Source organism: Cryptomeria japonica, chromosome 3, assembly GCF_030272615.1.
Source record: "Cryptomeria japonica chromosome 3, Sugi_1.0, whole genome shotgun sequence".
In the NCBI taxonomy this organism is placed as follows: domain Eukaryota; kingdom Viridiplantae; phylum Streptophyta; class Pinopsida; order Cupressales; family Cupressaceae; genus Cryptomeria; species Cryptomeria japonica.
Genome location: NC_081407.1, coordinates 96,668,213 through 96,682,080, shown reverse-complemented (window position 1 = coordinate 96,682,080; position 13,868 = coordinate 96,668,213). Strand labels below are relative to the sequence as shown.

General features: G+C 34.7%; 1 protein-coding gene across 3 annotated transcripts in view; it reads left to right on the top strand.

The window, feature by feature from the left end:
* LOC131070041 (multiple organellar RNA editing factor 2, chloroplastic) overlaps positions 1-12,357 on the top strand; it is a 34,883-nt gene extending 22,526 nt beyond the window's left edge. For 2 of the 3 annotated variants that reach the window (XM_058005594.1, XM_058005593.1), the window contains 2 exons: positions 4,915-4,983; positions 11,683-12,357. In XM_058005594.1, coding sequence (XP_057861577.1) covers positions 4,915-4,944 — 30 coding nt within the window. In that variant the 3' untranslated portion in view covers positions 4,945-4,983; positions 11,683-12,357. The remainder of the gene's footprint in view (positions 1-4,914; positions 4,984-11,682) is intronic. The other variant, XR_009112268.1, reaches the window with a different exon arrangement.
* Positions 12,358-13,868: the final 1,511 nt, after the last annotated feature.

Sequence of the window (13,868 nt, the reverse complement as noted above, 5' to 3'; positions counted from 1 at the left end):
GATTATCATTAATCTGTCAAAAATCTTACTCTAACTAATAAGAACTTTTTTTTCCTTTTCTAAAGTTCTCATCTATTTCTTAAAGCATTGAAAACATTAATTGCAGAACTTTGTAAATCAAATCAGCGGGGAAGGAGTAATTGACCCTGCCACCAATATGCAGTACAAAGGCCAAAAAGAAAGCTACAGTACAAATTAGGCACCTAAAAAACACAATTATAATTGAGAATTGGATCCAACTTGGTAACTCAATACGCACCCACATCCTCTAGCAATGCTTGAAGTATTATTTGAAAACAACAATTACATCTACAAAAAGTTCACGACTTCAAGATTAATATATTTGGAGTCACTATATAGGGTAATCTGAACCTAAAAGAATGCATTGGATTCCTTTCAAAAATGATGAGGTTGCTAGCAATGGTATTCTACTTGCAATATAATCAATGACCTCCTTTTCATTGCTGCAAGCATAGCGCCAAACATTTTGTATAGATAAAAAAAGATCTACTATCATGATTACCTCCGTGATTGCTATAAAGAACACCACATACACTGCTAAGCGGGCAACATGTGAGCGTCCAACTTTCAGTTCATTTGAAAATCATGTACTGCAATGTGAACATTATGAAACATTTTGATTAAATCTTTGATAGGTTAAATGACTAACAGAGAGTAGAAATTTATTAGTTAGCACTTACAACAACACTAAAACTAAAGGGAATCATATATGCTAGAGAAGAAGTGATAAGGCTGCAAAATATCAAAACTAACTTAGATAAAAATGAAGCATATGCAATAAATTACCCTAATTGAGATTCATTTATAATTAGATTTAGCAGCTAAGAGTTTAAATTAGTATATCAGATATGGAATGACAAGCTTGAAAAAATGTTTAATATCATGCAAAGCCTCCCATGTTCATTTCCTCTTGCATGTAGGTGAAACTTTAACATGTAGTAAAAGAAGTGTCACGTTGACCCAATAGGAAATGTTGTTTGGCAAAGCAGCCCCTGTATTTCCTAATCTACTCCTAAATACCGGAACCCATCACATTGGAACATGGAAATGCAAAGTATTTGCAAAGCATAGCATCATGGGAAAGACAATGCTTTGTGACAGGAGAAATCTTACAAGGGTTTGAAGAGATGCGTAACCAAACAGACTGGGAATCATCCATCCCATGGTAGTAATCGCTAATATGAAAGTATTCGTGATACCACATTCTCTTTATTCATATACAGATTGCTGGTTTGCATAAATTTAAGAAATACTAATATGATCAATTGTTCAGGGATGATGCGTATAAAACATTTGTTCTTGTGTTACAATAACACTTATTGAGCTTGCATAATTATATTCATATTTAAGAGAATACATAGAACATATATTGATACAATCATATTTCATCTTAAACGTGAAAGATAATCAAACTTGTGCATTCTAATTGAAAATGTTAATTGTGAGTTAGTATTTTGGATGGTGCTAGAGTCTGTAAGAGCCAGGGTGGTGGTAAAGGTATGGTTATATTGTAAAGATCACAATCCGATTGACCATACTGTTGTGGAAGTTGATGTATAAATCGATGTGACTATCAATACATTCTATCGACTACCAACAGAGAAATATGATTCTCTGACATACATTAAACATTTCAAATGACAAGGACCTGAAACGGCTATGAGCATTTCCAGACCTGTGAGCCAACCTGCAATAGTGATTTTGTTGTCAAAGTTGACACAATTTGAAAACTACGAAGAAAGAACAATAGGTATATATATATATATATAGGTGTTGTAGGCCGTTCTATTTGACAACGAGGAGGACTTTCCATTTCCAGGAAACTATTTTATCTGTGGTGGCTTCCAAGTGAATCCTTTTCTGTGTTGGGTAAGTATGATAAATTTTTTAACGACGGATAAAGATATGGACGAATCCTTACTTGAAGATAGGCACCTCTAACCAATCGGGGCATAGCAATAAAATCTTTCAAGATTTTTGGGCTATGAGTCTTACGGGCAGGCGGTAATGTAGGTTGTGAAATGGTAACCTAAGAGATAGGAGGGCAGAATGCACCACCATGTTTAGGAGGGCAGAATGCACCACCATGTTTAGCATTTGATGCAGCCCTCAAAAACCTTGCCATTGCCACTGCATTTAGTTGTGAAATAGTAACCTAACAGAAGAGCCAGATCTAAAATACACTAGCAGCAGCAAACATATCTCTTAGCTCTGACATCTACAGTGGCCTTAGACTATTCTACTCATCTTTGTGTGTAATCGTGATGCCTTTACACAAACCCATACATTCTATGCCTATCACTACAATGATCAACGATGGCGGTTAAAAGCAATATAGCCTATATCAGAAATGACAATGCTATTGAATTGAAATATAGATTATTTTATTTTATCAAGTATTGGTTCTATACTAATAATTAGAGTGCAAACATACACATAGCCATATAAGGACCAAATCATTCCAAAATCTCAAGTTCACTCGATGATTGAAAGCATCCATAAATTATACACAAGGTGATTAACACATACCCACATCACAACTATAACACTTACTAGTTTATATGCACAACATGAGTAAAGTAGTGATGAAATCATGCAGACATCACAAGTACAATAGTGATCAACCTAAGAACACGCTACATATGTTTTGTATGAATGATACACACATACATCATATATTCACATAAAAATCAACTAGTAAAGTGTAAATGGATGCAATCTATTATACACATTATCCCACTACAATCACCGAATTTAGTAAGTAGATATCATTTTAAAAATAATGTTGAAGCATACATCCTTTTCTCAATCCACTTCCATTTATGATGATGATCAAGTGTCAAATGGTACTTTATGTCATCATTGGAAAATGCATGAGTATAGAAATGCACACAATACTTGAGGCCATTATCACAAGTACATAGTGAGTGAATAACATTAGATAGTGCATGACTAACACATACATAATCAGTGACTAACACATACATAATTACTGACTAAACATAGCAAGTGGATGCAACACAATTGCATGCATCTTCCCATTACCTAATTTGCTAACACCTACCCTTTCTAGTACACCCAAATAAAAAATGATACTTTTATTAGAAATGGGAGCAATACGTATGTCCATTCATTTTGGATCATTTATTTTTCTTGATATCTACAATATTGGATTGTTTGCTATGAAAACTTTCATGATTTAACAATATGGATCCTTAATACTCAAACATAAAATGTTTATTGGTGTTATAAAGAATAGTTACATTATTATTTATATTTTTTTATATATATGTATACACTTACTAAATGCAAAAGGATACTACAACTAGTAGAAAGACTAGAAAGTGTAACAAATTGAGCAAAAAATGTAGAGCTTATATGACAATCTCATATATTTGTAATGTGGTGAAGTAGGGTTCACTAGTTTTTGCATGCAAACTAAGAATCTTATGCCTATTCCTCTATTACATTGGAAATAAGATGATCCACTTCACTCAAGATCCATGGGCACAAGGTGAATTCAATAATTCTTTGTTGTTGAGTAGAAATGTGACTATGCATATTGAATAAATGTGAATTAGAATGAAGAATCGACCCTTATTCTATGTGTAGAGGGTTGTAACAAACTAGTAAGTCAATTTTGGAAAAGTATGCGAATGTACATACTGTAACTAAGCTGCAGTCCAAATTTCAAACAAACATTTCGGGACTCAATTTCCTAGCCCACCTTGCTCTAGGACTTAGTCATCCAGCTCGCCCTTCTCCTATGACTCGGTCGCTCTGGGCACCCTGCTCCCATCATTTTTGGCTCCATTAAACTACAAATTGTAGATCTCTATTTGATGATTTTGCACCTCTTTTTGTAGCTTTGTCACTTGTTCCTGCACATATAAAAGAGAGAAAATTGTTGGGGATATAGGGGTTTGCCTAAGTAAAACCTTGGTTTAGGAATTAACCTTGAAATTAAATTGAATTGGAATTAAAATTGAAAGCATGATGTTAGGTAGTAGAGACTGGAACTGAAATTGAGACATTTATACTTTCATAGGCCTTCTTTGTGTCAAAGTGTTCATAAAGATGCTTCATGTTGACTTGTAGTTGACTTAGAAAGAGAAGATCGTAGTGACCATCACAAATGCATTGATCTACCACAAACTCATACTCTTTAATTACTTATTGCTTGATCACTTGCTTTTGAGAAGATATAATATTGTCATCCTTGTAATCTATGCCCCTCAAAATGAGGGAGGATACCTTGCTTATATAATTCTCCCAAGTATTTTGACGTGTAAAACATGGAGTAGGCCAACATGGGAAAGGATTTACCACTAAACCAATTAAACATTATTTGGTTTCAATTTGGGGCCAAACAAAGGGGAGAAGTGCACTCTAAGCGCCATGCTCCCTACAAAGTAGGTCCAAATTGTGACTTGAGGTATTAAAGGGGGAAGGAAGCTTGAAACATATATAGAATTGAGCTAGGTTAAGCATATTTGACACTGAAGTTCAAGAATGCTAAATGGGGCATAGATAAGCATGAAATTACACACGGTTATAACTTTGCAACACTACAAGATTATTGAGTTTAAGGTGCTATCCAAGTTTGATTTGACTTTTTCTTATTTAGATATCCATTCTTAATTTTGTACATATTGCCATATCTATTAGAAATCTAATTAATTTTCTTTTCTTACCCCTAACACCATGGTAATTTGGACTAGGGATGGATTTGCTGATTAAACTATGTTAAGTGAACCCATGTGTGTGTCATGGTTATTAACTTTTAATGCCATTATTAATGATGTTATTAATAATATCATTATTTTTCTAATTTGATACTTTGATTATGTTTTATGATTGATTTGAATTGATGATTTTTTGTGATATTGACAGTTGGTTACAGGTACTCAAGGTGCAACGTGAAGTGGATTATGTGATCCGGTGATGAGAGATAGAATACTGGTAATGCTATTTTAGCACCTTTTACCTTGTCATTAATTTTTGTCCACCCCAAAGGTGTCTTACCCTAGAACTCTAGTTGTCGATTTAATTGCAATTGCTATCCATTTCAATACATTGGGGACATCGATATAAAGTTTGCCTCTATTAGCTAGAAGCATCGAGTAATAAATTCGCTAGAGATTAATCAAATGAATCAATTAGTATTATATATATGTATGTTAGTCAATAATAAATATATAAATAAAATATAAATATGTATAAATTAAAATGAGCATAAATAAATAATAGAAAGTACTAAGGATACATGTATAAAATCATAAGACATAAATAAAACATTTGGGAATACATAGAGTTATAATATTTATAAATGAGAGGAAGGTGTAGGAAATAAGAAAATACAAATGAAATTATTTACCTATGTCATCAAGCAAAATAAAGAAACAAAACAAAACATAGCAAAAGGAAAAAAATGAAAATGTGAAATGTGAAGGCATGGGAAGAAGCGAGAGGAGTTGACTTGCAGGGAGAGCTTCATTTAAAGGTTATATGTGATTCCTACAACTGCGAGACAACCTAAACAAAATAGTAATGGTGCCAAGCATGGTGGGAGACATGCAACCATTCCTGGAGAGGCATGGTGATTGCAGAAAAGTAAGGACATTTTTATAGATATGGACAAAAATTGGTTTTCTTTTAATCTCGCACCATCCTCCATAAATGGAGATTTGGGGTTTACATGGAAAGACACAAGTAGATAAATGAGAGAGAAAGGAGGAAAAACTAAGGTATTTCGAAGTTGGATGAGGGTGTGCATAAATCTTTGAATTAAAGTTTGGGGCATGAGAGTAAGAAGAACTAGAGGTTCATTTTGCACCAGACATACCATGTATTTTAGTTGCTTAAACCATGACCATTCATTACTTCATGTTAGAAAACCTTAGTGATTTAAAAAATGCTCATGTTATTTACTGCACTTTGGAAATATTGACTAACAAGCATGATCATTCATTGCTTCAAGTTAAAAAACCTTAGTGATTTAGAAAAGGCTCACAATATTTGTTTTACTTCATAAGTATTGATTAGCTAATGTAAAAATAAGGAAAAAGGAACAAAAAAACATGGAATATCTTGTTCTTTCTACCTTCGAGCTCATTTACAAGTCAATGCCTAAGTTAAGATCCGTATATTGTCATTGGTATGCTCTCTATAAGTTTAGATGCCAATTTTTTCAATATATTTCTAACTTGGATAATTTGAACTTGCTATTGTAAGATCCTATGCAAACATTTAATTGCTAATATATATTTGTGTGTGCAGAAAATTGTGAGTGCAAGATTAAGAAGATTAAAATGCTAAACTAACCTCCTAAGAAAACACAAAAATCGACTACACTCATGATAAAGACACTAAAAGGGAATTTTGACAACAAATGAAAATAACAATGAAAAATCTCTTGAAACCCTTAATTTGATTGTCTTCTAGTTTGATGTGTGCTTGTGTAGTGTCCTAAAACTACACCCCTTTCCAATTTTGATCGCATTTGGGTTGTCACCTTAGTGTTTTGACTGGTAGGATTGATTGGACTTGATTATACTTATGTCTCTCATGTATTGCATCATTTTTAATATTTTCCATGCATCTAGCACATTGGCCTAGCCCCAAAATAAGGTAGGACTAGGGTGTGGTACCTTAGTCCTCACTAGGACCATGGCACATGGTCCCCCTTATTTCGGGCCCCTCAAAAACCCAATTTAGCATTTCAAATTTGAGTGGGATTCTTATCTCCGTGTCGACTCATGTCAAAAAATTAATTAGTTTTCCCAATGGGCAAGTATAAAAGGTGGCTTTCCCCTCTCATTTTGATAAGCAAGCATAAGATACACACACATTCAATAAATCAAGCATTTAAGAGAAATTGAGAAAGTAATCAGTCTTCCTTCAAGCCTCAGAGCAAGAATAAAGTCAAGATTCAAGCATTGAAGTAGACATTTTCATCCTATTTTGTTGAATACTTCATGAAACCCTAATCCGGTGCGAAGACAAATAAAACTTCATAAGGAGGTATATCTTTTGGTTTTCAGTCATTATTAATGTCTCCCTCAAAAGGAGAATCTCTTATTACAACAATTTCAATTATCTTTATCTCAATTTCATGGTTAATTCCAAAATTGGGGTTTGACCTAAGGCAAACCTATATTCCCAACCTATTTCTCTTTCTCCCTATGTAAGGAGGAGGTATGGAATTGCAATCTTCAGGATAAGCTTTATTTACAATGATGAATAATTCCCCATTCAATGTGCAAAAATTCTAGAGAACCATGGCAACCATCACATCGGTCCCAATATTTTAGGACCTCTTTCGAGGATCAGATCTTACTTTGCTTACATTGCTCAGTTCTAGGTGCGCAACTCAATCCCAAATCTGTAGCTTACTATTTTCATGTCTTTACCTTCATATCCATGACTTTATCTTAATTCAACAATTCACCTCACAAAAGAGGATTAATCAATTGAATCCAAGCAGTATTCAGTCCTTATCCTTGTTGGTTTGTGAGTATAATCTAGATTGGATTCTAACCCCTCTTTTGAATATAACAGTACCAACAAAAAAATGGTATTTTTCACTACATCTAATGGTGGAAGCTCTAATTTTTTCACTTCATAGCTTTCTATGTTGTAGATGCTGAATTTTTCTCCATGATTGTTGATGCAAAATGAAGATTATGCTAAATAAGATGCAAAATGGATACTAAAATGATATGGCTATGCAAATAATGGGTGAATAATTCAACATTGTGATGTAATGAAAACATGAAAATGGATGCAAAATGGATGTAAGATGATGATTCAAAATGGTATTATAATGGTATGGAAATGAGAAGTGGACAGATTATGAAGGAAAATGAGGGGATTAAATTGTTGGCATATGTGCAGAGCATGATGACATGATGATATTGTATGTTGTCATTGATGTTAAAATGCTGAAGTATGAACCGATATGTTGTAGTAAGCGAATTGGCAAGAGAATCGGTATGATGATGTAAACCAGTATTTGTGAAAAAGTGAAGCGGTATGTTTGTTCATGGTGAACCGGTATGTTGGAATAAGAACTGGTAAATGGAAGTTTTGTATTGGGGTTTCATTTGGCATGACTACCGATTGGTAGTCTCAGCTTTAGGGTTTCCAGTTGATGCATTCCAAGATTGTGTGATTCAACCGATGACATCTTGTGATGAGTTAGCATTGTAATGAAGACCAGATAAGTGTTGCCACGTCAGCCTTGTGTGTATGAAGGATTTCCTTAAGGATCTTGCGTGGAGATTGATTCTATCTATCTCGGGAATGTGCGAAGTCTCTGTAAACGGCGGAGACCGCGTGATGAGTTATCAGCTTCCTGAAGTGGCAAAGAACGAACGTTGGAGAACGTCTTGATATCTGTTCAAGACTGTTGTATTCAATGCAATATGATTAACGGTCAGGATTGAACTGATTGAATTGTAAAACCTAAATGTTTAGGGTTTAGGGTTTATTCTACCGACCTATCTGCTTCCTATAAGGTTGATGACGTTTTTCATTTTGAAGTTATTGGCAAATGGTATGTGTGTATCCCAGAGAGTGATACTTGATTCTAGCCAGACCCGAGAAGTGTGTTGATACCTGCAAAGTGTGATTGCAGAAGAGGAGGAGCTAAAGTGGATCTTCCTTGGCATAGAGTGTTGTTATCAGATCAGTGTATTACCTATTGACTTCTAACCGTTTCAGCAGTTGGAAAATCATTTATTCATCATACATAGGATAGGCTAGTAGAAGAGGAGGCATGTGTAATGGGTGAAAAATTAGTGTTTCCAACATGGAAGGAGAAAACCACTAATTTTTACTTGGGGATAAATTACATTCAAAAGAGGGTTGCAATCCAATAGATCTAGCCACAAATAAGAAAGGATTAGGACTGAGAATTCTAATTGAAAATTAATCAAATCTCTTTTGTAAGTTGAATTGTTGAAATTAGGGTAAAGGTGCTGGAATGAGAGTAAAAATGCAGAAACAATAAGCTATAGTCATCAGATTGAGCCACACTCTTGGATCTAAGAATTTTAAGAGGATTTGGATTTGATCCTACAAGGAGCCACTGATTTGTCGAGACCATGCGTAACATGAGATAGTCCCAGTGTAATAGGAGATATGTCCTAGTGTAACAAGTAGAAGATATGTCCTGATGTAACATGAGATAGTCGAGACCTCATAAGGGAACAATATGAGACACAACAAGAAAGCACACACAAGAAAAAAAACAAGACCATGCCCAAATTTTCATCACTCACAATGCACCATGATGTAAAGGATTGTGGCAACTAAGAGGAAACAAAATGAAGGAGCTCAAAAAGATAAACGAGGATAAAAGAAATCAAAGCTAACATGAGCACCTAAAATATCTTTTTCCAAAAAGGATGAATAATGGATGGGATTTGATATTTGGTTGACCAGAGGAAGGGTATATCCTGTGCAGACTGATGATTCGATGAGGGATCGAAGAGACCAAATGAGAAAAGGTACTTGATACAATCACGATGACAAAGACACTTAAGGATGATTATTGAAGAGCTAGCTGATGGGGAATGATCTTGACAACATGACCAACGTGAATGTACAACCAAAACCTATATACCACTAACACGGTGTTCGCAAAGGGAACCTAGCGAATGTGCAGGATAGGACCGACACTATATACAATGGTCTGACACTATTTAAAAGATATACAAGAGCTATGGATGATGGACTCAATCCTAGACCTATACAAGAGCTATGGATGATGGACTCAAACATAGACTCAATCCTCGCTACTTTAGAGAAGTCATCAGTAGTTAGGGATTTCGTCTCTTTGATGAGTTACATTCTCTCCTTCAAGGCTTTGGTCATGTTTGTTGCATCCTCGACTGTCTATTCATCATCCTTCAAGAGTTGCATATTGATGCATTTTAGATCCTTTTGCATTATGTTAATGAGCTCCTTTAACTCCTTTAGCAATTTGATGAAATATTCATGGCCTTGTTTGATAATTGAGTTCCTCCATTCAATATTTTTCTTTGACACACAACGCATTATCATCTAAATCATCTATAGCCTTGTCGGCAAGGAATTTCATAACCCCAAAATTTTGTACATCATTCATTTGCATCAATACCACTGCCCATTTACTCTTTTCTTTCTCCCATGCTATAGCTTCCAATTCCAGTTCCTTACTTATAGCCACAACATCCCCAAACACTTTTATCAGATTGTCAATGTAATCTGTGCATGTAGACACCTAAAAGTTGCACAATGAATTAAGTGAATTTTATTCATTTAATTATTCTTAATTCTTCCTATTAATTAATATCCCCATTCTTTTAATCGCCTATTAATTAAATTAAGATTTAATTAATATACCCTTCTTCTATCTAACCCATTTATTTAAATCCCCCTTCTAGCCCATTTAATTAAATCCCCCCACTTGCAAAAACCTACAAATGCAAGTTGCAACCACAATTGAAATAAATAAATTTTATTTTAATTAAATTCTATTTTCTCCACCCACTTGCATTTTCCTTCACCTCCCACTCGCCTCCTAAATCCCCTTCCTAAATTCTTGTAGAACCTATCTAATCCTAATCAATTAGCCTAAACCTTTCAATCATTCTTTTTTCCTAAATTTGAGGATGTCACTTCTCAAATTTGGAGGAAAGTCTTCCAAAAGCAATAAAGCCTTTATGTCTTCAACAAGCTAACTTGTTGAGTTCCCCCAAATTTGGAAGGACTCTTTACAAATCTGTCCCCAAAGTCTTCCAAACCATTAATGGTTAAATCAGCCTTGTGGCATGGTTAGAGACTTTTTGTCTAACTAAAAAAGTCTCACCCAGGGGTCTCATTAGACACTCATGGCTTTACCCTTGGTTATTCCTTTAACCTTTGCACAAGAGTTTACCCCTTGGGTAAAAGCTTTATCCAATGGATGACCCTAGCCTAACCTTAACCCTTACCTCCTAAGGTAACCTTCATGTCCTCTAAAGCATTTAATGCTTCTTAAATATCCTCTCAAGCAGTATCTTGTTGACAATTGTCACCATTTCATTGGGGAGAATTGTAAACATGGATAGATTAACATTCAATCCTGGCCCTTGATAATATTATCCAATCTTGACCATCCATTGCCCTATTTTCCCTATAAATAGAGCCCATTCCTTCTTCAAAACAATCAAGTCTTTGTGCATCAAACTTATAGTCTCATAACATCAAGCATATTATCTCTCTTTGATAGAACAAAATTTTAGATCATTTTGATAGCATTATAATCTTAGATATATCATGTTAATCTCATATCATGTTAGCTTCATCTTAGTACCATTTTCATACTAGTTCAAGTTTCATATCAATATCTTGCATCCTATCATCATCTAGTTTCATATCTAATTCATCACTAGGATCTTGGTTGCATTCCATTTAGATCTTAGAATCATTTAAATCTCGTTCTTTAGGTTGTCATCTTAAAGAATCAAGTGCTCTTCCAAGCTGAGAGCCACCTTGAATTTTGAAGATCCTTGGAGATAGAGGAACATGGAACGATTTTAAAGAGTTTAGATTCATTTAACTTTCTTTGTTTGGATTTCTAACCTCTAATGTAATGTTTCATGTGTGTGTTTGAATTGTTTTCTCCTCTTGTAGGTTGATACCACATTCCAGGCATACATTAATTGGTGCCCACCGTGGGGTATGTCCCCAGAAATAACATCATTTTTTTTGTGCAAGTTGAACACAAAGATCACATTGAAATATCATAATAGCGCATTAGAGAGTTCTTTTAGTGCATCCATTGCTTATTTTAATGCTTACATGGAACATATTAGCATATAGAATCCATCTTTCAACGAATATGATCTTCTTTTTAGCGCATATCCCTCTCTGTTATTTCAGTGCATAGGAGCACCAGACTACCACATCCAGGCCACAGAGTAGCACATCAAGTTGATTTTCTAGTGCATAGACATCATCTCTTAGCGCATCTATTCTATAGTTTAGTGCATAGAGCTGACAGAGGCAAAAAATTGTAACAGAGGTAAAAAAATTAGGCTTGTGGAAGGATAATATATATGGAATATAACATTTAAGTATAAGAAAGAGAAAAGAGAAAAAGTTATATTCCATATATATTGTTAGGATGTTTGAGAAGGGTCTCGGACCTCTAGGAGGTATAATGCAAAATCTAGTTTTTGGAAGATCCTCCAAATTTCAGACAGTCAAATTTCAGGGCATTTCGGGATCAGGATTGTAAAATTTATAACCAAGATTAGACTTTAGGCTTTTGAAGCCCACCATCATGATTTAATTTTTTTTTACTAACTGACTGTGTACATGTCCTAACATTTTTATGCAGGATCAGAAGGAATTAGTTTAGTTTTCTTTGCTTTCTTTCAAAGTTAGTAAAAAAAACTCACCTTTCTTTTTTTGCAAAAGCTTAAAATGAACCTCATGATTTATTTTGGATGCATAAAATGAACTTCATGATTTCCTTTTGGTACTTAAAAGAAAACTCAATCTTTTCTTTATTGCATGGATAAAAATGACAACAAATCAAACTCTTTTCTTTCTTGCAAGTTAGGGAAAAACGTTTCAATTTGGGCTTTAAAAGAACAACAAATTCGCTTTCATTTTTGCAAAGGGTAAAAAGAATCACATTTTCCTTTGGTGCATAAAACAAAACATCACTTCATTTTTTCAAAGGATAAAAATAATCTCACTTTTATGGTTTTTATGAAAAACAAAGGAGTTTTGCATTTGGCAATTTTTCCTTTATTGACCAACATCATGATTTACTTTGTTGACTAGGCTTGTTTTTCAAGAGTTTTGGAAATACACATATTTCTATGAAAAGTTAAAAAGAACACCATGCTTGTTGGAGCAACATCTCCAAGTAGAAGTTAACAAATCATTTCTTTGAAGGATAAAAGAACCTTGTTTGCTTTGTCTCGAAAGTGGAAGGCATATGCTCTCCCCTTAACTAGGTGACCAAAAAGCCAAACCACTCATATGCTTTCTTTATTCCAAGCACTTAAAACCTTTAGCAGGCCTGCCCTCCCGAGTTTCTCTTAAGAGCACCATTTAAATGGTTGGTGAGAGGGGAACGACCTAAGTGGGGAATGACTTTATCGCCAAGTGTTCCAACTCACTATAATCAAAAGTGGAGGTTGATGAAAGTCCCCCTTCAATGGTTTTTCTCAGGGATTAGCCTTCCCCCAATATCTTTATGATACGTAAAGCCTTTGTTCTAAAGGTTGGGAAGCCTCCCAAGTGATTTTATCACTGAAGACCGAACAAAAGCTTGATTACGAACCTTAGCATTAGAAAATTTGAGCTGAGTCAGTTGCCAAACATTGACAATATCATAGTGCAAGGGTGGGGAAGAATCCACCTCCAAGATCACTCACCATATATCTCCAGAGATAACTACTCAGTTGTGAAGCAATTCACTTTGAGTTAATTTCTGGCAAAAGGCAAAAAAACGGGCGCCCCCTAGAGGGTGACAAGGCTGTTTGAGCTGATGAAGTATCAAGACTAGTGGGCTATGATATTGTCAATGACCTTTGAATAAAGAGTCTATCTGATGTGTCTTTTGTTGTAAATCAAACTAGTGATAATATCGGGGATTTGAACACGTCCTCAAAAGAACATACACTCAATGTTTAACATTAGTATGACCATTGTCTTCATGTGTACTATGTATTCTTGTCATAAATGCTAAAATATCTTGCAAAGTATCCAACAATCAAACTCAAGAGTCAATTCAAACAAGGAAAAATCATAAAGTGGAGAAGATTTCCAAATCCAACAAAGCATATTTTGAGGTGGTTATT